Source organism: Myiozetetes cayanensis, unplaced genomic scaffold (genome assembly GCF_022539395.1).
Source record: "Myiozetetes cayanensis isolate MyiCay16 unplaced genomic scaffold, myiCay2020 scf26, whole genome shotgun sequence".
NCBI classification, from domain to species: Eukaryota; Metazoa; Chordata; class Aves; order Passeriformes; family Tyrannidae; genus Myiozetetes; species Myiozetetes cayanensis.
Window position 1 is genome coordinate 2,900,589 of NW_026087477.1, and position 22,798 is coordinate 2,923,386.

Here is a 22,798-nt window from a genome sequence, read left to right on the forward strand (position 1 = left end):
CACTGGGGGCCAAGAGGGGTTCCAGGAGGGGTTCCTGGGGCAGGCTCTGGGGGTGTGTGGAAGGGGAGGCCCCGGGATGTCCCCAGAGGTCCCGGGGTGTCCCCAAGGCCCCGGGGGTCCCGTCCCCGCAGTGCCTCCCCCGCCCGCCGGGGGGCGCCGCGGAGCCCCGGCCCCGCCCCCTGTGGTCACGTGGCCGCGGTGCACGGTGGGGCCGCAGCGATGGCGGCGCTGGGAGCGGGACGGGCGGCGGCGGTGAGGGGGACACGGGCACAGCGCGTGTGGGGGGACACGGGGACACCGCGTGTGGGGGCACGGAGGACGCGGGGACACGGGGGAACGCCAGGGGGAGAGGGGTCGGGCTATTGGGGGTCACAGGGTCATACCGGGTTTGGGGAGCCGGGCCGGGTGAGGGGCCGGGCTGGGCTGAGGGGTCCGTGTGGGCCGGGGGGGGTCTGTCTGGGCCGGGGAGGGCACTGTGGGCCGGGGGGTGTCACACTGGGCTGGGGTCAAGGTCGGCGCTCCAGGGGTGAGGGATCGGTCCGGGTCGGGGAGGTCAGTGGGTGGGGGGTCACTTTGGGATGGGGGCGTTAATCTGGGACAGGGTGTAAGGTCAGGGCTGAGGGCGGTTATTCTGGAGGGCTGTTAAGGCTGGGGAGATCGGGTTGGCGGTGTTCAGGTAGGGGGTGTCAGGCTTGGGGAGTTGTTAATTTTTTGGGGGGTTCAAGCTGTCTGATCACTTTGGGGGGCTGCTCCGGGGGTTACTTTGGGCTGGAGGAAGATGGGGGTGTGGGGGTGTCAGCCCAGCCCAGGGGTCGGGGGTGTTTGGGGGTGGGGGTACCCCCCAACAGGGCTGTCTGACTCTGACCCCCCGTGCCCCCTCAGGGCCTCCTGCGTGCCCAGAGCCTCGGGGGGTGGAGGGGCCTGAGGACCACGGCCGCCCTCCCACAGATGCCCCAGGCCAAGGTGAGGGGCACTGGGGGTGGGAATGGGGGATGAGGGGGAAAGGGGCTCGGGGGGACCTTCTCCTCCCCACAACTCCCTGACAGGAGGGGGGAGCCGGGAGGGGGTCGGGCTCTGCTCCCAGAGATCAAGGGACAGGATAAGGAGAAACAGCCACAGGCTGTGCCGGGGGAGGGTCAGGCTGGATATGGGGAAATCGCTCCTGGAATTCCTCCTGTCCAGCCCTGGCACAGCTGCCCAGGGCAGGGGGAGTCCCCATTCCTGGGGGATTTAACAGCCCTGTGGATGTGGCACGTGGGGACACGGTCAGGGGTGGACTTGGGGATCTCTGAGGCTTTTCCCACCCAGAAGATTCCCTGATCCATGTGCAGAGCTGTTCAGGACGTGAGGGAAGGGCTGAGCCCAGGGTGTCCCCGTGCCCTTGAGCCAGGCCCAGCCCTGCCTGTCCCTCAGCTTTGCCTCCTGGTATTTCCTGCCTGAGCAGGAGCCGAGTGTGCGCCCTGGCAATCTGATCCCAGCATATTAAAGCTCCAAATCCTTGACTCCTCTTTCAGTCCCACTGCCTGTCCCCTCGTGTTCTGGTGGGTAAATCCCTGTCCCTGCCTGCGGATCCCTGATGGTGGATCTGGGAGATCCATTTCTGGATCCCAGCTCTGAGCAGGAAACTCTGGGCTGAGGAAGGTGGGAGCAGTGGAAGGAGGGTGTCAGACCAGCAGACAGCTCTGGGGGGGCGGGGATGGAATGACCCAGGAGTTATCTGTGGGGCTGGTTTGGGTCCTGGGCCACAAAACTCGTGTTTGGCAAAAAATCCACGGGGTTGTGGCAGCACAGGGGGAGGGTGGGGAGACTCCCATGGGAAGGGTCAGGAGCACCAGACCTGCTGGCAGTTCATGGAATCCTTCTGGGCACAGGGGGAGGCTATTTCTGGAGGTGCTGCCTAAGGAAAAGGTCTCTCCACTGGCACAGGGTTGGGGTGTCGGGTGTCCCTTGTGCTCAGGTGTCGCTCTGGGGTGGCCCCAGAACGGGGCAGAAGAGCACTGGGGGGGTCACCCCCAATTCTTGGGAGGGTTTGGGCCCTTCACAAGACACTGAGGGGCTGGAGCGTGTCCAGGGCAGGAGCTGGGAAGGGGCTGGAGCAGCAGGAGCGGCTGAGGGAGCTGGGGGGGCTCAGCCTGGAGAAAAGGAGGCTCAGGGGGACCTTCTGGCTCTGCAACTCCCTGACAGGAGGGGGGAGCTGGGGGGGTCGGGCTCTGCTCCCAGGGAATAGGGACAGGAGGAGAGGGAACAGCCTCCAGCTGTGCCAGGGGAGGTTTAGTTGGATATTGCAGAAAATTCCCCCTTGGAAACGGCTGTGCAGCCCTGGCACAGCTGCCCAGGGGAGTCCCCATCCCTGGGGGGATTTAACAGCCCTATGGATGTGACGCTTGGGGACACGGTCAGGGGTGGCCTGGGCAGTGCTGGGGGGCTCAGGGGCTTTTCCATCCCAACATTCCATGATGCTGTAAGACCCCCGAGCCCTGTGAGCGCTGTGTCCCTGTACCCCCTGTGTGCTGGGGGGACATTTTCCCCTGGTGCCAGTGACCCTCCCCAGCTCCCTGTGGGCAGGTCGGGGGTCCCCTGGCCCTGACCTCCCGCCGTGTCCCTGCAGTCCCAGAATGCCAAGGCCGAGGGCACATTCCAGGTGACGATGCTCCCGGGGGATGGAGTGGGCCCGGAGCTCATGCACGCCGTCAAGGAGGTCTTCAAGGTAAGGACCCAGCCCGGGACAGAGCCCGGCCCCTGCTGCTGTCCCCGGGACAGGCTGGCACTGCCCAGGGTCCCTGGGTGTCCTGTGCCCTGTGCCCTCCCTGCTCAGCTCGGGGCACTCGGGATCCATCCGCTGTCTGTCACACGAGCCCTACCGTGTCATGGGCACCGCAGTGGTTACACAGCTGGAAAATCCCTTCCTGGAAAACTCCTTCTGGAAAGGGCTCTCCAGCCTTGGTACAGGTTGCCCATGGCAGGGGGGGGAGTCACCAGCCTTGGAGGGATTTAGGTTGGATATTGGGGAAATTCCTCCTGGAAAGGGCTGCCCAGCTTACCCAGGCCAGTGGGGGAGTCCCCATCCCTGAGGGGATTTACCTTGGATGTTGGGAAAATTCCTTCCTGGAAAACTCCTGGAAAAGGGCTGCACAGGCTGCCCAGGGCAGTGAGGGAGCTACCAGCCTTGCTGTGGGATTTAGGTTGGATACTGGGGCAATCCCTCCTGGAAAGGGCTGTCCAGCCCTGGCACAGCTGCCCAGGACAGGGGGAGTCCCCATCCCTGGGGGGATTTAACAGCCCTGTGGATGTGGCACCTGGGCACATGGTCAGGGTGGCCTGGGCAGTGCTGGGGGCATCTCAGAGGGATTTCCCAACCTAAATATTCCATGATTTTATCAGTGTAACTGCTCCATTGGGACTGAAGCAACTCCAAGGTCTAGGGTCAGCTTTCCATGATCCCCGTTCCCTGAACGGGGCCCTGGCTGGGTCAGGGCTGCAGGACCCCCCTGTCCTGGGCAGTGCCACGTCCCCAGGGCTCCCGGGTGACTGTCCCTGTCCCTGTGCCAGGCTGCCAATGTCCCCGTGGTGTTCGACGAGCACCACCTGAGCGAGGTGCAGAACACGGCGTCCGAGGAGAAGCTGGACCGCGTCGTGGACTCCATGAAGGAGAGCAAGGTGGCCCTCATAGGTGAGCTGTGCCCGGGGCACCCCTCCCGTGGGCTCAGCCCAGCTCCTGCTGGCAATCCAGGGCTCCCAGGATAGCCCAGGGGCTTGGGGGCTCCGTGACCAAGAGCTGGACCCCCACTCCTAGCTGAGGGGCTGCTGGAGCCCCCGGGCCCCCCTCACTGCACACGGTGCAGGGCATGTCCCTGTGCCCTGTGTCCTTGTCCTGCCCCATGTCCTCACCCTGCCCCGTGTCCTTGTCCTGCCCCCTACCCTCACCCTGCCCTCACCCTGCCCTGTGTCCTCACCATATCCTCACCCTGCCCCGTGTCCTCACCCTGCCCCGTGTCCTCACCATATCCTCACCCTGCCCCGTGTCCTGCAGGGAAGATCCACACGCCCATGGAGTACAAGGGAGACCTGGCGTCCTATGACATGAGGCTCAGGTGAGGGACGGCCCTGTCACCTGCCCGGTGCTGGGGAAAGTGTGTTAATTAATAGCTAATGAGCCACTGGGGAGCAGAAGATCCCCAGGGACTGGCTGTGGGCTGGGAAACCAGACTCCTGAGGGACCATCTGTGGCCCTGGATCAGTGTGGTCCTGCTGCCCTGGGGGTCCTGGAGAAGGGGGGTGGCCCCCAGAACTCACAGGGGACAATCACTGGGAAAACCCACTAATTAATAATTAATGAGTAATTGGGAAGCAGAAAATCCCAAGGGACTCTGTGTGGCCTGGAGCTGTCCCTGTGCACTGTGATCCTGATGCCTTGGGACTCCTGGATGTGGGGGGTGCTCCCTAGTACTCATAGGGGACACTGGGAAAGCCCTATTAATTACTAATTAATGAGTTTTTAGGGACTGTCACTGGGAAAGCCCTCTTAATTAGTAATTAAAGAGTTTTTGGGGTCAATCACTGGGAAAGCCCTATTAATTCCTAATGAATGAGTTTTGGGGGGCAATCATTGGAAAACCCTATTAATTAGTAATTAATGAGTTATTGGTGACAATCACTAGGACAACCGTATTAGTTACTAATTAGTGAATTTTTGGAGTCAATCAGTGGGAAAGCCCTATTAGTTACTAATTAATGAATTATTAGTGGCAATCACTGGGACAACCCTATTAATTACAAATTAATGATTTTTTGGGGTGAATCAGTGAATTATTAATAATTAATGAGTTTTTGGGGTCAATCATTTGGGAAACCCTATTAATTACTAATTAGTCAGTTATTGGGTGTCGTGGTTTTGCTCTGGGTCAGTTTTTTCTCACCCCCCACAATTACTCTAAGTTGAGAGAAGGTTTATGCAGACAAAAGAGAGCTACTTTGGGAAAATAATCTGAACATTTATTACTAGCAAGATGAAAACTAAAGAACTACATCTACAATAATTCTAATTAGGTAAAAGCACTATGTATTTACAGCAATACCCCTCCCCCTTTGTATCAGTCCAGGAGGAGAAGCAGTCTCTGTCTCCATTTCCAGAGCTCCAGATCTTTTCAATAACTCTGCAGCACTCGAAAGCTCTTCTTGTGTTATCTCAGGACAACAACTCCTTTTCATTGCAGCTGGAATTGTTTCTCTTTCTCTCTCTCTGTTCTCTGTTGGCCTCAGGGCTGGGCCTACCCCCTCCTGGGCTGAGACCACAGCCTGGGGGTTACCCAGGCCCTGCAGGGTCTTCCATGGACTGCAAGGACTCACTTGCCTACCGTGGATCTTCACCACAGGGTCACAGGGGATAATGGCTTTGAGTCCACCCCTGTTTCCTGTGGGGTCCCTTCCCATGGGAGAACAGTCCTTGACAGACCTCTCTGACAGGGGTCTAGCATGGATCTCACACACGGATCCCAACACCTTGCCCGAGCCGTTCTGCTCCGGCCAAGTCTCTCCATGCCTTACAAGCCTCCAGCAGGACTCTGTTTCATTTCAAGCTTCTCATGAAGTCTCAGCTTCCTCAGCATCCACAAGCTCCTCTATGAGCTGCATGGGGGTCTCCTCACCCCAATAATCTTCCACAGGTGGCAGGGATTTATTTTTCAGTCTTTTCCCTGCTGAAGGGAGAGAGCAAAAGGGGCGAAAAGCAGCCCCCCCTTCGAACATCTCTTCTCTCTCCTGCTGCAGCTTTGGCCTTGAACGCTCCTTCTCTCTCTGCTGAATTCCTTTTGCAGCACAGCTTGTCCAGGCTCTTCTCTAAAGGTTTTCCTCTCTGCTCTCCTACAGGAGAGAAGGGGGCGTCAGTGCCACACCTGCCCCCAGCCCAGGGCACGGGGAGGGGGCCCTGACACCACTCCCTGCACGGCTCCCAATTTCAGCTGCGCCACAGCCTTCATTCCGTTTCCTAAATATGGAATCTGCAAAGGCGTCACCGGAGCTTGGATTGGCCTTTTCTCCGCAAACCCACCCGGACAAAACCACCCTCAGCCCCAGGGCAATGCTGGGGGCAAAACCACGGCATGGGGCGATCAGTGGGAAAGCCCTATTAATTACAAATTAATGAATTATTAGTGACAATCACTGGGACAACACTATTAATTACAAATTAATGAGTTTTTGGGGTCAGTCAGTGGGAAAGCACTAATAATGAGTTTTTGGGGTCAATCATTGAGAAAGCCCTATTAATTTCTAATTAATGAGTAATTGAGAACAATCAGTGGGAAAGCCCTCCTGATTAGTTATTAATGAGTTTTTGGGGTCAATCATTGGGAAAACCCTATTAATTACTAATTAGTCAGTTATTGGGGCAATCAGTGGGAAAGCCTTATTAATTACTAATGAATGAGTATTTAAGGGCAATCAGTGGGAAAGTCCTATTAATTACAAATTAATGAATTATTGGTGACAATCAGTAGTACAAACCTATTAATTACTAATTAATGAATTTTTGGGGTAAATCACTGGGAGAGCCCTATTAATCACGAATTAATGAGTTATTGAGGACAATCGGTGGGAAAGCCCTATTAATTCCTAATTAATGAGTTTTGGGGGGCAATCATTGGGAAAGCCCTATTAATAATCAATGAATTTTTGGGGTCAATCAGGGGAAAAGCCCTCTTCATTAGTAAATAATGCGTTTTTGGGGACAATCATTGGGAAACACCTATTAGTTACTAATTAATGAGTTTTTTGGGCAATCACTGTGAAAGCCTTATTAATTCAGAGTTACTGAGTTTTTGGGGTCAGTCATTAGGAAAGTCCTATTAAATACAAATTAATGAGTTTTGGGGGGCAATCGGTGGGAAAGCCCTGTTAATTAGTAATTAATTAATTATTAGTGACAATCACTAGGACAAACCTAATAGTTACTAATTAATGAATTTTTGGGGGCAATCACTGGGAAAGCCCTATTAATTACTGATTAATGAGTTATTGAGGACAATCACTGGGCAAGTCCTATTAATAATTAATGAGTTTTGGGGATCAATCAGTGCAAAATCCCTATTAATTACTAATTAATAACTTTTTGGCCAATCATTGAGAAAGCCCAATTAATTCCTAATTACTGAGTTTTTGCAGGCAAACAGTGGGAAAACGCTATTAATTACTAATTAATGAATTATTAGTGACAATCACTAGGACAACCCTATTAATTACAAATTAATTTTTGGAGTCAATCAGTGGGAAAGCCCTAATAATCACTAATTAATGATTTATTGGGGTCAATCACTGGGAAAGCCCTATTAATAATTACTGAGTTTTTGGGGTCAATCAGTGGGAAATCCCTATTAATTACTAATTAATGAGTAATTGATAACAATAAGTGGGAAAGCCCTCTTAATTAGTTATTGATGATTTTTTGGGGTGAATCATTGGGAAAGACCTGTTAATTACTAATTAGTCAGTTATTGGGGCAATCAGTGGGAAAGCCTTATTAATTACTAATGAATGAGTATTTAAGGGCAATCACTGGGAAAGCCCTATTAATTCATACTTACTGGGTTATTGGGGGATAATCACTGGGAAAGCCCTATTAATTGATGACAATCAGTAGGACAACCCTATTAATTACTAATTAATGAATTTTTGGGGTAAATCACTGGGAGAGCCCTATTAATCACTAATTAATGATTTATTTGGGACAATCAGTGGGAAAGCCCTATTAAGTACTAATTACTGAATTATTGCGGTAAATCAGTGGGAAAACCCTATTAATTCGTAATTAATGAATTTTGGGGGGCAATCAGTGGGAAATTAATTCATAGTTACTGAGTTTTTGGGGGCAATCAATGGAAAAGTCCTATTAATTACAGATTAATTAGAGTTATTGAGGACAATCACTGGGAAAGCCCTCTTCATTAGTTATTAATGAGTTTTTGGGGTCAATCATTAGGAAAGCTCTATTAATTCCTAATTAGTCAATTATTGGGTCAATCGTTGGGAAAGCCCTATTAATTAGTAATTAATGAGTTATTGGGGGAAATCAGAGGGAGAGCCCCATTAATTACTAATGAATGAGTATTTAAGGGCAATCAGTGGGAAAGCCCTATTAATTCCTAATGAAGAGAGTTTTTGGGGCAATCACTGGGAAAGCCTTATTAATTCATGTTTACTGAGTTTTGGGGGGCACTCAGTGGAAAAGCCCCATTAATTATAAATTAATGAGTTTTGGGGGCAATCAGTGGGAAATCCCTGTTAATTAGTAATTAATGAATTATTGGTGACAATTACGAGGACAACCCTATTAGTTACTAATTAATGAATTTTGGGGGTCAGTTAATGGGAAAGCCCTATTAATTACTAATTAATGAGTTACTGGGGACAATCACTGGGAAAGCTCTAAAAATCACTAATTAATGATTTGTTGGAGTCAATCACTGGGAAAGCCCTATTAATAATTAATGAGTTACTGGGGACAATCAGTGGAAAAGCCCTATTAATTACTAATTAATGAATTATTGGTGACAATCAGTGGGAAAGCCTTATTAATTACTAATTATGAGTTATAAGATACAATCACTGGGAAAACCCTATTAATTGCAAATTAATAAGTTTTTTCCCACAATCTGTGGGAAAGCCCTGTTAATTAGTAATTAATTAATTATTGGTGACAATCACTAGGACAACCCTATTAATTACAAATTGATGAATTTCTAGAGTCAGTCACTGGAAAAGCCCTAATGATCACTAATTAATGATTTATTGGGGTCAATCACTGGGAAAGCCCTATTAATAATTACTGAGTTATTGGGGTGAATCAGTGGAAAAGCCCTATTGATTACTAATTAATGAGTTTTTGGGGCAATCACTGGGAAAGCCTTATTCCTAGTTACTGAGTTTTTGGGGTCAATCATTTGGAAAACCCTATTAATTACTAATTAATGAGTTATTGAGGACAATCAGTGAGAAAGCCTTATTAATTCCTAATGAATTAATTCCTAATGAACAATTGAGAACAGTGGGAAAGCTCTCTTTTTTAGTTATTAATGAGTTTTTGGGGTCAATCATTTGGAAAGCCCTATTAATTACTAATTAGACAGTTATTGGGGTGTCATGGTTTTGCTCTGGGTCAGTTTTTTCTCACCCCCACACAATTACTCTAAGTTGAGAGAAGGTTTATGCAGACAAAAGAGAGCTGATTTGGGAAAATAATATGAGACATTTATTACTCGCAAGATGAAAACTAAAGGACTACATCTACAATAATTCTAATTAGGTAAAAGCACTATGTATTTACAGCAATACCCCTCCCCCTTTGTATCAGTCCAGGAGGAGAAGCAGTCTCTGTCTCCATTTCCAGAGCTCCAGGTCTTTTCAATAACTCTGCAGCACTCGAAAGCTCTTCTTGTGTTATCTCAGGACAACAACTCCTTTTCATTGCAGCTGGAACTGTTTCTCTCTTCTGTGTCAGTCCCAAGGCTGGGCCTACCCCTCTCCTGGGCTGAGACCAGAGGCTTGGGGGTTACCCAGGCCCTGAAGGTCTTCTCTTCCATGGACTGCAAGGACACACTTGCCTACTGTGGATCTTCACCAGAGTCACAGGGGATAACGGCTTTGAGTCCACCCCTGTTTCCTGTGGGGTCCCTTCCCACTGGGAGAACAGTCCTTGATAGACTTTTCCGACGTGAGTCCATCTCTCAGACAACAAGGTCTTCCATTCTCTGCTGTCTCTCAGGGTCACAAATTTAGCTGCACCAGCATGGATCCCTCACTCGGATCCCAACTCAGGGTCACCAATCTCCAGCTGTGCATGGATCCCTCACTCAGATCCCAACACCTTACCCGAGCCGTTCTGCTCTGGCACAAGTCTCTCCATGCCTTACAAGCCTCCAGCAGGACTCTGTTTCATTTCAAGCTTCTCATGAAGTCTCAGCTTCCTCGGCATCCACAAGCTCCTCTATGAGCCACGTGGGGGTCCCCTCACCCCAATAATCTTCCACAGGTGGCAGAGATTTATTTTATCAGTCTTTTCCCTGCTGAAGGGAGGGAATGAAAGGGGGGAAAAGCAGCCCCCCACTTCGAACTTCTCTCTCCTGCTGCAGCTTTGGCCTGGAAAGCCGTGCTCTCTCTCTCTCTGGAATTCCTTTTGCAGCATGTCTTGTCCAAGTTCTTCTTTAAAGTTGTTTTTTTTTTTCTCTACTCTCCTACAGGAGAGCAGGGGGGGCTTCAGTGCCACACCTGCCCCCAGCCCAGGCCACGGGGAGGGGGCCCTGGCCCATTTGGGGCTTGCCACCGCTCCTACCTGGCTGCCAGTTTTACCTGCTACCAATTTCAACTGCGCCACAGCCTTCTCTTCCATTTTCTTAAATACACCGTTGTCAGAGGTGTTACTGAGACTTTTGATTGGCCTTTTCTCCAGAAATCCACCTGGACAAAACCATCCTCAGCCTCAGGGGCTGGCTGGTGGGCAAATCCACAGCAATTTTGGTGGAGAATGCGGGCAGAGACTGCCCAGAGAGGCAGTGGCTGGATCAAACCACGACATGGGACAATCAGTGGGAATGCCTTATTAATTACTAATTAATGAGTTATAAAATACAATCACTTGGACAACCCTATTAGTTACTAATTAATGAATTTTTGGGGTCAGTCAGTGGGAAAGCCCTATTAATAATTAATGAGTTTTTTGGGTCAATCATTGGGAAAGCGCTATTAATTACTAATTAATGACTTATTGGGGACAATCGCTGGGAAAGGCCTATTAATTACTCAGTTATTGGGGACAGTCCCTGGGAAAGCCCTGTTAATTCCTAATTACTCAGTTGTGGGGTCAGTCCCTGGGAAAGGGACAATGAAAGTCCCTGTTCATTGCTGTGGCCCTGCTGCCCGGGGGTCCTGCAGGGTGTCCCCAGCCCAGCCCCGTGTCCCTCCCTGCCAGGAGGAAGCTGGACCTGTTTGCCAACGTGGTGCACGTGAAGAGCCTGCCGGGATACCAGACCCGGCACAACAACCTGGACCTGGTGATCATCCGGGAGCAGACCGAGGGCGAGTACAGCTCCCTGGAGCACGAGGTGTGGGCACGGCTGGGGCAGCGCTGGGGGCGGGAGCCAGCCTGGGAATGGCCGGCCTGGAGAAGAGAAGGCTCCAGGGAGACCTGAGAGCCCCTGGCAGGGCCTAAAGGGGCTCCAGGAGAGCTGGAGAGGGACTGGGGACAAGGCCTGGAGGGACAGCACACAGGGAATGGCTTCCCACTGCCAGAGGGCAGGGAGAGATGGGATATTGGGAAGGAATTGCTGGCTGGGAGAGTGGGGAGGGGCTGGAATGAATTTCCCAGAGAAGCTGTGGCTGCCCCTGGATCCCTGGAAGTGTCCAAGACCTGGGATAGTGCAAGGTGTCCCTGGGTGAGACTGGATGAGATCTTACTTCTCTCCAACCCAAACCATTCCATGATTCCCTGATTCCATGCTGAGCACAGTGTGGAACCACCTGGAGCACCAGTGATGGAATTAGGGGAGGTTTTAGGGATATGAACACACCCAGCCCCAGTGAGGATGGGGAGGCTGCAGGAGGAAAAAGGGACAAGGGGACACAGAGATTGTCTTGGCTTAACCCCTGCCCTCGGTCACCCTCTCTCCCTTCCCGGGGGGAGGAGAACAGGAAAGAAAAGGTGAACATGGACTGGGATAAGAAAAATTGAATAACTGAAACAAAATAATAAGAGCAACAATACTAATGCTAACTAATGCTACTAAAATACAAATATTATTGTTAATAAAATACAATGATAATATAAGCATAATACAGATAACAATATACATAATAACTTTCATAAATACAATATAATAAATGAGAGGGAGATAAGCAGACCCCAGGTGGAACAAGTGATGCCCATTCAATCTCCCACCACCCACTGACCAATGCTCAGCACTAACTGCCCCTCCCTCCCCCCAGTTCCTATGCTGGGCAGGACATTCTATGGGCTGGGACACCCCTTTGGCCAGTCTCCCCCCAGATTCTCGTGCCCTGGCCAGGGGGGCACCGAAATGTCCTTAATTTGGGGTGAGCAACACCCGCGGCATCTGCGTGTTACCGTCATCATCCTCACCCTAAATCCCAGCTGCTGGGGAGACAGCTCTGTCCAGCCCACGCCTGGGGGTGCTGTGCTGTGCTGTGCTGTGCTGTGTGTGACCCCCCTGTGCCCCCAGAGTGCCAAGGGGGTGATCGAGTGCCTGAAGATCATCACCCGCGCCAAGTCCCAGCGCATCGCCAAGTTCGCCTTCGACTACGCCACCAAGAAGGGCCGGGCCAAGGTCACCGCTGTGCACAAGGCCAACATCATGTGAGTGCCATGGGGACACCGCTGTCCCCTCGGGGCCAGCCCTGGCTGGGCTGCCCAGCCCTGGAACACCGTCTGTGGTGCTGGGATGTCAGCGGTTCCAGGGCCTGCCACTGAGCGGGACATGCTTTGGGGCTGAGCAGAGTTCTCGATAACTCAGAGCCAGTGCAGCAGCTCCAGAACAGAGTTCCTCTCCCACCTCTGTTCTCTCCAAGCTCAGGGTGCCCACGAGGATGCTCCCTTGACTTGGGGTGCCCTCTGTGAGCAGTCAGTTCCTTTCCCACAGTTTCCCACAGTGGGAATTTGACGGAGTGCATTATTACCTGACCAAACCTGGGCTCTGCTAGGCCTGGAATGAGCACCTTCCTGGTGTAAATTCCTGCCATCTGTGCTTACCTCAAGTTCTTGCTGTGCTGCTTTATCTCCTGGGAAGTTCCTTCTGTGGCCTTGACAGTGCTTGAGACAGGAAGTTGTGCTCTCTTTAGTCCTTCCAGGTGTGTTTACCTGGGACAAAGCACATTCTTCTGGGAGATGGCAGAAAGGGAGAGAGGGGCTGGGGGGAGGGAACAAAGCAGCATCAGAAGCCCCAACTTATCACTGGCCCCAGCTGCAGTTGGACACCTGCAGTTCCTGTTGGACACCTGGTGCCATAAGGATTCCCGTTTCCCACCAACCCTTCCTGGTGTTTGCTCTCTGCAGGAAGCTGGGGGACGGGCTGTTCCTGCAGTGCTGTAAGGAGGTGGCAGAGCTGTACCCCAAGATCAAATTCGACACCATGATCATTGACAACTGCTGCATGCAGGTGAGCCCCCCTGCACCACCCACTGCTGCTCCCCCAGGAGCTGGAACCCCAAAAGCTGCACCTGGACACTTGTCCTGTCCCTCCATCCCTCGTCCAAATCCCTCTCCAGCTCTCCTGGAGCTCCGTTGGGCCCTGGAGGAGACCTTGGAGCTCACCCAGCCCCCCAGGCACTCCCGTGTTCTGCCCCCCCATTGGTGACCTGCCCTGTCTGGAGTGGGTCCAGCTGCCCCCAGGTGTGCAGGGCCTCACGAGCCCCCCGTGCCCCCGCAGCTGGTGCAGAACCCGTACCAGTTCGACGTGCTGGTGATGCCCAACCTGTACGGGAACATCGTGGACAACCTGGCGGCGGGGCTGGTGGGCGGCGCGGGCGTCGTGCCCGGGGAGAGCTACAGCGCCGAGTACGCCGTGTTCGAGCTGGTGAGCGGCTCTGGGGGCCGGGGGGCTGAGGGGAGCACAGGGCCCCTCACCCTGGCTGTGTCCCCTCACCCTGGCTGTGTCCCGCAGGGCGCCCGGCACCCCTTCGCCCAGGCCGTGGGCAGGAACATCGCCAACCCCACGGCCATGCTGCTGTCGGCCTCCAACATGCTGCGGCACCTCAAGTACGTGCTGGGCGGGGCACGGGGGGCTGCTGGGGGGCTGCAGGGGGCTGACCCGCTGCTCTCCCCTCCAGCCTGGAGTACCACTCCAACCTGATCTCGGACGCGGTGAAGAAGGTGATCAAAGGCGGCAAAGTGAGTGTGGGGCTCTGTCTCGGTGTCACTGTGCTGTGTCCTGGGCTGCTCTGTGTCCTGGGCGAGGCTCTGGCTCCTCTCCTCTCTCCAGCTGCAATTTCAGCTCCTCTCCCAGCTGGAATTCCAGCCCCTCTTCTCTTCTAGCTGGAATTCTGGCTCTGCTCTTCTTTCCAGCTGGAATCCTGGCTCCTCTCCTCTCTCCTGCACTTGTCCCTGGGGTCATGTGCTGGCAAGGGAGGGACCTCTGGCAGGCCTAAGGGACCCTCCATGGCCTTCTCCCCACCCCACGTCCTGGCAGGGCGCTTGAGGGACCCTCTGTGACCCCCCCCCCAGGTCCTGGCAGGGCTGGGGGACCCTCTATGGCTTTCTCCCCACCCCAAGTCCTAGCAGGGCACTCAGGGGACCCTCCACAGCTCCCTCCCCACCCGGGCCCTGGCAGGGCACTCGAGGGGCTCCTCTCTCTCCTCTCCTCTCCCTCTCGGAGCCATTTCCCTCGTTCACCAGCAGTTTCCCCCGTTTCTCCCCTCCCTGTGTTGGATTTTCAGGTCCGGACTCGGGACTTGGGCGGTTACTCCACCACCACCGACTTCGTCAAGTCCGTCATTGACAACCTGCACCCCCACTATGGGGCTTAGGACCCCCGGCAGCCCCCACAGCGCCTCGGCCCCCCAAACCCCTCCCCAAGCCCCCTGCCCCAGTTCCCCCTAGGGAAAAGGGGGGCCTCCCCCCTGCCCAGCCCAGTAACTCCAGTCCCCCCCCACTCCCAGTTCCCCTCACAGGGATCACTCCATGGCCAGGGTGGATCTCAGGGTCCATTGGGGTGACAGGGGGGAACGGGGCAGTGCCCCAAACTCACAGGCAGCTTCCAGGGACATTGGGACCACCAGTACTGTGGGACCACCATTCCATGACCCCTTGTGACTATGGGACCACCATTCCCATGGGACCTTCATCACTGTGGGACCACCATTCCCATGAAGCTTTTAGCAATAAATGGGACCACAGGGCTCCCCACTCCTCCTTCCCCCTTTCTGCTGCTGGCACAGGGACAGGGGCCCTGTGGCTCCTGGGACCAGCCACGGTGCCACCCCGGGGGTCCTGGTGGCTCCTGGGACCAGGGCCCAGCTCCAGCGTGAGCCCAGGGGTCCCTGTGGCTCCTGGGGTCGCTGTGGGGTGGGTGCTGGGCTGTGTCATCGTGCTGTGCTCTGTAACTCCTGCTTGCTAATAAAGGGTCCAACGCTTCCCTCTGGCCTGGGGGGTCAGAGCCTGGGGCAGCTCGAGGGGCGCTGGGCTGGGGGGAGGGGGGCTCAGCCCCAGCCCCTCACCATCCCCTCCTGAGGAGCAACTCTGCCTGGGGAGGGGCTGCTCTGCAATAGGGGGAGCAGTGCTGGAACCAGAGACCACAGAGCCTGTGGGCACCCAGTGTGGGCTGTCTGATGCTTCCCGTCTTGTGTGGGGCATGGGGGGCTTCAGCCTCTCCCTGTGTCCCCAAGGCCCCCTCTCCAGCCCCAGGGGTGCAGGGACAGTCTGGGGGCTGCCAAGGGCCCCTGTCCCAGGGCAGCACTGCCCAGGCTGGGGCTGGGGGGCCCCTTAGCCGGGGTCCCTCCCCCTCCCTAACCTCCCCTCTCCTTGCAGGTGCGCACGGCGGACATGGGGGGCTACTCCACCTCCATGGATTTCACCCAGGCCGTGATAGCTGCCCTGGAGGAGTAGTGCTGGGGTAGTGCCCCTCCCGGCTCCTGCCCTGCCCACCCGGTAAATCACTCCTTCCCCCCAATAAAGTGGCCTCAGGCGTGACCACGGTGCCATCGTGTCCCTGTGCCAGAGGGGACAGCCAGGGCACCCCCTGGCACACACCAGGCAGGAGGGATAAACAACCACCTCAGCCCTTTATTGGGGCCTGGTCAGCCCAAGCAGGTCCTGCCCCCTGCACGGCCCAGGGATACACCACGTGCACCCAAACCCCCGGGGAAGGAACACGGGGGGCTGGGGGGCAACACCGTGTAAGGCACAGCCCGGGGGCTGCCGCTGCCCAAAGGACTCACCCAGGCCCTGAGGGGCCACGACACGTTCAGCGTGGCACAGTTCAGCGTGGCACAGTTCAGTGTGGCCTCTGCCACGGGACACGCCCAGGACACGGCAGGGGCCGCCCCGAGCTCCTCCTGCTCCTCAGTCTGTCAGTCCTCTGTTCCTCAGTCTGTCAGTCCGTCTGTTCATGTGATGGAGCTCCTGCTCCAGTCCCTGCTCCCTAATCCTCCTCCAAGTCCTGGGCCACTGCCTTCTTCTTCTTCTTCTTTTTCTTCTTCTTCTCTTCCTCCTCCTCCTCCTCCTGCTCGACCACGAGTTTCCTTTTTTTCTTGGGCAGGGGTTCCTCCTCCTCCTCCTCCTCCTCCAGCCCGTTCTCCTCGGGCTCAGCCTCTGCCTCCTCCATCTGCTTCTTCTTTTTCTTCTTCTTTTTGGCCCCCACATCGTTCTCCTGAGGGAGGACACCCAATGTCAGAGGGCACTCTGCCCCCCACCCCGTGGGGCCCAGGTAACCCCTAGGCTCCCCATGAGGGTCCCACCCCCAGCCCCCTCCTCACCTCTGTCTCCATCACCGAGTTCTCCTCTGCCTCCCCAGCAGCCGCTGCCAGGGCCTCCAGCCGCCGTTTCTCCCGCTTCTTCTTCTTCTTCTCCTTCTTCTCCTGTCTCCTCTTCACCTCAGCCACCACCTCGTTAGCCTGGGGAGGACACGTGGGGGCATCAGCGTGGGGAGGGTCCCAGGGCCCGTCCCCACCCCCGGCACTGGTCGGATCAGACTCATTAAATCAGTCTTTTGCCTCCACAGAGGGTCAGGTTGGCACAGTGACATCACCTCCGACACGAGCCCCCACCATCCTCTTCATGCCCCCAGCCCCTCACCAATACCACCTCCTCCTCCGTCACCCCCAGCACCTTCACCTCTGTCTTCGTCTCCCCAGCACTTCATCTCCACATCCTTGTCCCTCCCTCCCTCCCTGCAGCCTCACTCCCGTGTCCTTCATCACCCTCACCACTCTTCTTCATCCCCCGCACCTCCACCCCCACCGTGGCCCCCCAACACCTCCTCACCTCCACCACGGCCTCCTTCATCACCTCCAGGTTCTTCCTGGGGGGCTCCCCGGTCTCGTAGAAGGCCAAGCGCTCCTCCACCTGCTCCCGCAGCTTGTCCCCGAACACGCTGGTGGGGACCTCTGGGGAGGGGATGGGGTCAGCCCCCTCCTGCACCCCTGGGCCCCCCAGCCCCCTGCACCCCCAGCTCTGCTCAGCCCAACAGAGTCACCATTCACACGGCTGTGAGATGCTGCTGACGAAAAATGTTCCCATCACGGCAGAGCGGCCCCAACCCCACCCCCAGCCGTGCCCCCGAGGAGCAGCCAAAGCAGGAGGCAGCAGTGGCCCTGCTGGCAGGTGTGTCCCACCCTGTGCCCAGACCCACCCGAGAAGCAGTCGATGCGGGAGGCGATGGTGCACTTGTTGGCCAAGTACCGCGAGATGCGCCCCTTGTTCTTGGCGGCCGCTCTCCCGATGAACGTGGAGTGGAAGATGAGCCCGTACTTGGGGGTGTTCCCGCGCGTCTTCAGAGCCCTGCAAGGCGTGGGGGGAATGAGGGGCGGGTGGGACCCCCAGAGCGAGCCACCACTGCCCCCCTCTGCCAGCAGCACCCGCTGGGCCTGCGGGACAGCCCCTCCCCCAGGGCATCCCAGCCCCTGGGACAGCCCCTTCCCCCATTTCCCCCCCGCAGCCCCAGCCCCGCTGACCTCGGGGAGCCCCGAGCCGGCCCCGCAGCCGCGGTGGTCGCTCAGACTGGGCCCGGCTGCTCACCCCCGCCAGCCCCGGCGCGTCACAGCCGTGGCCCCGGCCCCGCCATCACCGCGACCACCCGGCGGTACCTGAACAGGGCCTTCTCAGCCCCCAGGATCTGCACCGTCGACGCCGGGTACTTGGCCAGGTTCGTCAGGCTGCCCGCATGGGAGATGAGCCGGGCACCCACCTGGGGAGCATCACAGGGGGTTACGGCTGCCCCAGCCCCACAGCCCACCCAGAGCTCACCCCAGGGCGCACACACACACACGCACGCACACAGACACACACATGTGCAGAGCCCACCCCAGGGCATACAGAGACCACCCAGAGCACACACACAGCTCCCCACAGAGCACACAGAGCCCCCCAACTTCTCCCCTAGGGCACCCAGATTCCCCCTCAGGTCCCACAGCCCACCTCGAGGCACACAAAGCCCCCCAGGCCAGGGATCAGCAGTGAGGTGTCAGCAGCTCTGCTCAGTGGATTGACAGATTCACTCTGACATCATCTCCGTGGCCGAGGGGGCCCCAGGGGTCCCAGGGACACTCACCACCTCCCCGATGAGGGCAGACAGGCTGGGGGCCACCTGGCTCATCTTGGAGCGCAGGTACTCCTGCAGCCCCCGGCGGTACTCGGACAGCGAGATCACGCGGCGCGAGAAGCTCTCGATGTTGATGAGGTCCAGGGGGGAAATGTCCATCCCTGGGGGGGCACCGGGTGAGCGGCAGAACCCACCCTGCAGCCGCGACACCCCTGCCCTCCCCAGAGCCCCTCTCACCCATGGAGGAGCGCGAGGCCTCCAGGATGGCCTGGGCCTTGGCGCTGTCCATGACGATCTCCTCCAGCCCCTCCAGGCTCTCCTCGCTCAGCTCCCGCCGGTTCCCGATGAATTTGGCCACCTGGCAGTACATGGAGTTCTCGGGGACGATCTTGATCAGCTCGGGGAAGTGGTACCCGTACCACTCCCTGCAGGACAGGGACAGGCTCAGCACTCGCACCTGGACCCGCAGCTGCCCCAAGGCCCTGTGTCCCCCCATGAGCCCCCCACATCCCTGTATCCCCCCCATGGCCCTGTGTCCCCCATGGCCCCCCCACATCCCTGTGTCCCCCCCAAGGCCCTGTGTCCCCCCGGGGTCCCGCCACGGCCCATGGCCCAGCCGGTGCCCCGGGGGCTGTGCTGTGGCTCCCCGGTCTGTACAGGCGGCCGGAGCAGCGGCTGCCTGCGGTAAGCGAGGGGAGACGGGACCCCCAGAGCCCCTAAACCCAGCCCCACTCACCGAACGCGCATGGAGAAGGTGTTGATGTCCTTGTCCAGCTGGTCCAGCAGGCTGATGGACTGGATGATCATGTTGTCCACTCGGTGCACGTTGAACTTCACCTTGGCCCGGGAGTAGCTGTGGCCGAGCCCCAGCTGGGCCTTGGCCGCCGACTGTGCCGTGAGGCCCCGCACCAGCGCCGGGAAGTGCAGCCGGATCCCTGCGGGACACCGGGACAGGGCCACGTGAGCTGGGGACTGAGCTACAACCGTGCAGCACCCAGCAGTCACCACCCATGGAGAAGAGAGCACCAAATGACACCATGCAGAGCAGAGGGGTGTCACGGGTGTCACCATGTGGGGTACAGAGGGTTCACCACATGGGGACAGGGAGGGGACGGAGTTGCCACCACACAGTGACTGAGGTGTCGCCGTGCTGGGACTGAGGTGCCAGCCCGTGGGAAGAGCTGTCACCGTGTGAGAACAAGGGTCTCACCATGGGAGGACTGAGATGGCCCCGTGTGGGCACTGAGGTGCCACCACACGGCCACAGAGGTGTCACCGTGTGCCTCTGGGCCAGGTCCAGGACAACCACAGCACATGCCCGATGGCTCCCCCAGCCCCCCAGGGTGTCCCTGTCCCCACTCACCCCGCAGGAGCTCAGCCACGACGCCCCCGGTCTGGCACTGCACGCCCAGCTCCTCCTGCACGGCCGCGCCCATCTTGGCGTCGCCCACCCCCAGCACCACCTTCTTCCTCTTGGGGGGCAGCGCCGTGTCCAGCAGCAGCCGCAGGTCCTCGTGCAGGACGCCTGCGGGACATCGGGGCTCAGGGGGGGCCGCGGGGGGGACCCTGTGCCCCCCAGACCCCCTACTCACCCTCGGACACGGCGTTCATGTTCTCCAGAGCGCTCTGCGCCGACCGGAACGGCGAGAACGCCACGAGCTTCACCATGTTGTGGAACTTGCCGAGCGTGAGGACGCTCTCCTCCACCTGCGCGGGGGACAGGCCGGGCCCGGGGGGGCAGGCACCGGTGGGGCAGGCACCGGGTCATCCGGGGAGCGGGAGCGCCCCTCGGGCACACGGACCGCGCCCCCCGCACAGCGCAGCCCCTCCCCACGGCTTCCCCCGACCCCGATCCCTCCCGTTCCCGGCCCCGCCGCTGCCCGTGCCCGTTACACGCCGCTCCCGTTACACGCCGCTCCCCTTCCTCCCCGCCCCCTTTCTCGCTCCTGCTCCCGTTCTCGTTCCCGATGCCCGCTCCCTACATCGTTCCCGTTCTCCCTGTCCCCGCTCCAGCCCCGTACCTGCGGCAGCTGCAGCCCGATCTCCTCCACCTCCCGCACGGCGAACAGCGCGTACCCGGCCGCATGTTCGAACAGCACGTGCAGCAGCACCTGCGGCGGCACCGGAGATTCCGCTCACACCGGGGGTTCCGTGCTCACACGGGGGCTCCGCTCACACCGGGGCCGTGCTCACCGGGGGCGCACCCTGCGCCCGCCGCTTCCCCCGGCCCGGCCCCGCTCCCCTCCATCCCCGAGCGGCCCCCCCGGTGTCCCCCGTGCCCGATGCCGGCGGATGCAGCGCAGTCCCCCCGGTGCCCCCCGTGCCCGATGCCGGCGGATGGAGCGCGGCCCCCATGCCCCCCTGTGTCCCCTGGTGTCCCCCCGTGCCCGATGCCGGTGGATGCAGCGCGGTCCCCCCGTGCTCCCCGGTGTCCCCCGGTGTTCCCCCGTGCCCGATGCCGGCGGATGCAGCGCGGCCCCCCGGCCCTCACCATGATCCTTCTCCTCCCGCCGCCGCCCGGAAATGCCGCCGCACACCCGCCGGAACCCCGCCCCCTTCCGCCGCCACCAATCAGCGCCCGCGTCCCGCCCTCCGGCCAATCACCGCAAGGGTGTCCCGTGATGGATCCTCCCCGTAGCCAATCAGAGTGCGAAGCGGAGGTCCCGCCTCCCTTTTGCCGTCCCTGCCAATCAGACTCGGGGACAGACGTTTCGTCCCGCCCTTTCCTGCGCGCGGGCCAATGGGAGTCCCCGCCCGTGCGCGCGCTGGGCCCCCCTTCCTGCTCGGTGCGCTGCGCGCGCGGCCGCACGTGCGGAACGGCGACCCCAAACGGGACCCCAAACGGGACCCAAATGGGACCCAAATGTGTCCCCAGCGTCACCCCCGGGACCCCAAACGGGACCCAAATGTGTCCCCAGCGTCACCCCCGGGACCCCAAACGGGACCCTAAATGTGTCCCCAAATGTGTCCCCAAATGTGTCCCCAAATGTGTCCCCAGCGTCACCCCCGGGACCCCAAACGGGACCCTAAATGTGTCCCCAAATGTGTCCCCAAATGTGTCCCCAAATGTGTCCCCAGCGTCACCCCCGGGACCCCAAACGGGACCCCAAATGTGTCCCCAAATGTGTCCCCAGCGTCACCCGCGGGACCCCAAACGGGACCCAGATGTGCCCCAGCGCCACCCCCGGGACCCCAAACGGGACCCGAACGGGACCCAAATGTGTCCCCAAATGTGTCCCCAAATGTGTCCCCAGCGTCACCCCTGGGAACCCAAACGGGACCCCAAAGGGAACCTCAAATGTGTCCCCAAATGTATCCCCAGTGTCACCCCTGGGATGGGACCCCAAATGTGTCCCCAGCGTCACCCCTGGGAACCCAAACGGGACCCCAAAGGGAACCCCATATGTGTCCCCAGTGCCCCCTCTCGGGACCCCAGCTGCCCCCGGTCCCATCCCGGGACCCCCAGTGCCCTTCTCGGAGCCGTCCTGGCCCCCGGTGCACTGTGAACTCCCGTCCCCGCCGTGTCCCCGCCGTGTCCCCGCCGTGTCCCCGCCGTGCCGGTGCCGGGTCCGCGGGCTCGGGCTCAGGTTCAGGTTATTTTATTGGAGAGCAGGAGCGGGGGGGTCGCAGCCCGGCCGGGGGCACAGGGGGGTGCGCGGGGGGCTCTGACACCCCCGGGGCAGCCCCGGCCGGGGGTCCCGGGTCTGTAGTGTGAGAGCAGCGAGGGGGAGCCCCGGACCCCCGGGGGAAGCGGCTCCGGCTCCACCCGCCAGAGGGGCCGGGGGGGCGGTGCGGGGTCCCCGGGGGCGGTGCAGGGTCCCCGGGGGTGGTGCGGGGTTCCCGGGGGCGGGAGGGCGCAGGGGACCCTCACCCCGTGCCGGGGGACCCTCAGGCGACGAAGTGCTGTCGGAGGTGCTGCAGCAGGTCCGGGGTGAGCAGCAGCCGGTGCGCCTGGCCCTGCCCCGGGGGGCACGGGAAGGACACCCGCCCGCACAGCGCCGGGCCCTGCGCCTGCTCCTGCTTGGCCTGCGGGACCCCAGAGCCGTGAGGGACCCCAGAGCCGTGAGGGACCCCTCGGGAACCCCACCCAGCCACAGCATCCCCACCAGGGTCCCCGTGTGAGGGGCTGGGGGTCCTGACCCTCCCCATCCCGCAGGAATCAGGTCCCTCGGGAACAGGAGTGCCTTGGCATTGAGGGGGTTCCCTCAAGATTGGGGTTCATTAGGATTGGGGGTCCTTTGGGATCAGGGCCCCTCTGGATTAGGGGTCTAGAACTGAGGTCCCTCAGGATCTGGGGTTCCTTGGGATTGGGGGATCCCACGGGGTTGGTGTCCCTTGGGATTGGGGATCCCTCAGGATCAAGGGGCCCTTGAGATCAGGGGGCTCTCAGGTTTGGGGGGTCCCTGGGGATGGGGTCTCACCTTGAGGAAGGAGGAGGAGGGGAAGGTGCCGAAGGTGGTGGTGACGCCGGCGCCCGGCTGCTGCTGCACCATCTCCCTCAGCGTGTCGTCCTGGGGGAACAGCAGGGTCACCCCAGAACTGCC

The 22,798-nt window shown here is 58.4% G+C and overlaps 3 protein-coding genes, 1 long non-coding RNA gene and 2 other non-coding genes across 16 annotated transcripts in view; 2 read left to right on the forward strand and 4 right to left on the reverse strand.

The window, feature by feature from the left end:
• Nucleotides 1-185: 185 nt before the first annotated feature.
• Nucleotides 186-15,685, forward strand: IDH3B (isocitrate dehydrogenase (NAD(+)) 3 non-catalytic subunit beta). 2 transcript variants are annotated; one of them, XM_050321023.1, is made up of 12 exons: nt 186-252; nt 883-963; nt 2,609-2,707; nt 3,550-3,670; nt 4,031-4,091; nt 10,958-11,090; nt 12,225-12,358; nt 13,055-13,157; nt 13,428-13,574; nt 13,662-13,756; nt 13,828-13,888; nt 15,524-15,685. In XM_050321023.1, the coding sequence occupies exons 1-12, from the start codon at nt 220-222 to the stop codon at nt 15,599-15,601; spliced, it is 1,146 nt and encodes a 381-aa protein (XP_050176980.1). In that variant the 5' UTR covers nt 186-219; the 3' UTR covers nt 15,602-15,685. The 2 variants fall into 2 exon arrangements, with proteins under 2 accessions (XP_050176980.1, XP_050176979.1); XM_050321022.1 differs by lacking the exon at nt 15,524-15,685 and adding an exon at nt 14,434-15,131.
• LOC126642950 (uncharacterized) lies at nt 4,104-10,409 on the forward strand. The gene is made up of 2 exons (XR_007629638.1): nt 4,104-5,046; nt 9,296-10,409. It is a non-coding gene; the product is annotated as an uncharacterized LOC126642950 (long non-coding RNA).
• On the reverse strand, nt 11,699-20,781 carry NOP56 (NOP56 ribonucleoprotein). Of its 3 annotated transcripts, none has more exons than XR_007629636.1 (13): nt 20,746-20,781; nt 20,276-20,365; nt 19,847-19,961; nt 19,618-19,779; nt 18,991-19,189; nt 18,492-18,679; nt 18,264-18,415; nt 17,800-17,900; nt 17,346-17,494; nt 16,979-17,100; nt 16,471-16,608; nt 15,934-16,364; nt 11,699-14,114 (listed from the first exon to the last, which is right to left on the reverse strand). XR_007629636.1 is itself a non-coding variant. In XM_050321021.1 (12 exons), the coding sequence occupies exons 1-12, from the start codon at nt 20,746-20,748 to the stop codon at nt 16,137-16,139; spliced, it is 1,647 nt and encodes a 548-aa protein (XP_050176978.1). In that variant the 5' UTR covers nt 20,749-20,779; the 3' UTR covers nt 15,759-16,136. The 3 variants fall into 3 exon arrangements, 1 of the variants encoding a protein (XP_050176978.1); XR_007629637.1 differs by having other exon boundaries at nt 11,699-12,908; nt 20,746-20,779; XM_050321021.1 differs by lacking the exon at nt 11,699-14,114 and having other exon boundaries at nt 15,759-16,364; nt 20,746-20,779.
• LOC126643276 (small nucleolar RNA SNORD57) lies at nt 16,679-16,747 on the reverse strand. The gene has a single exon (XR_007629698.1). It is a non-coding gene; the product is annotated as a small nucleolar RNA SNORD57 (small nucleolar RNA).
• On the reverse strand, nt 17,168-17,241 carry LOC126643277 (small nucleolar RNA SNORD56). Its single transcript, XR_007629699.1, has one exon. It is a non-coding gene; the product is annotated as a small nucleolar RNA SNORD56 (small nucleolar RNA).
• Nucleotides 20,782-21,837: 1,056 nt separating the features above from the next.
• DCTN1 (dynactin subunit 1) overlaps nt 21,838-22,798 on the reverse strand; it is a 45,895-nt gene continuing 44,934 nt past the window's right edge. For all 8 annotated transcript variants that reach the window (XM_050320934.1, XM_050320933.1, XM_050320932.1 and 5 more), the window contains 2 exons: nt 22,676-22,765; nt 21,838-22,280 (listed from right to left, as the gene is read on the reverse strand). In XM_050320934.1, the coding sequence (XP_050176891.1) occupies nt 22,143-22,280; nt 22,676-22,765 (228 nt within the window). In that variant the 3' untranslated portion in view covers nt 21,838-22,142. The remainder of the gene's footprint in view (nt 22,281-22,675; nt 22,766-22,798) is intronic.

What these genes read in the sequence shown, in the direction of transcription:
- NOP56 (XM_050321021.1), bottom strand. An exon ending in CATGAACGCCGTGTCCGAGG is followed by an intron (nt 19,780 to 19,846) that starts GTGAGTAGGGGG and finishes GATGTCCCGCAG; the next exon opens with GCGTCCTGCACGAGGACCTG. An exon ending in GCTGAGAAGGCCCTGTTCAG is followed by an intron (nt 17,495 to 17,799) that starts GTACCGCCGGGT and finishes CACGCCTTGCAG; the next exon opens with GGCTCTGAAGACGCGCGGGA.
- IDH3B (XM_050321022.1), top strand. Translation starts at nt 220, where the DNA reads ATGGCGGCGCTGGGAGCGGGACGGGCGGCGGCG. An exon ending in CACAGATGCCCCAGGCCAAG is followed by an intron (nt 964 to 2,608) that starts GTGAGGGGCACT and finishes GTGTCCCTGCAG; the next exon opens with TCCCAGAATGCCAAGGCCGA. An exon ending in GAGCAAGGTGGCCCTCATAG is followed by an intron (nt 3,671 to 4,030) that starts GTGAGCTGTGCC and finishes CGTGTCCTGCAG; the next exon opens with GGAAGATCCACACGCCCATG.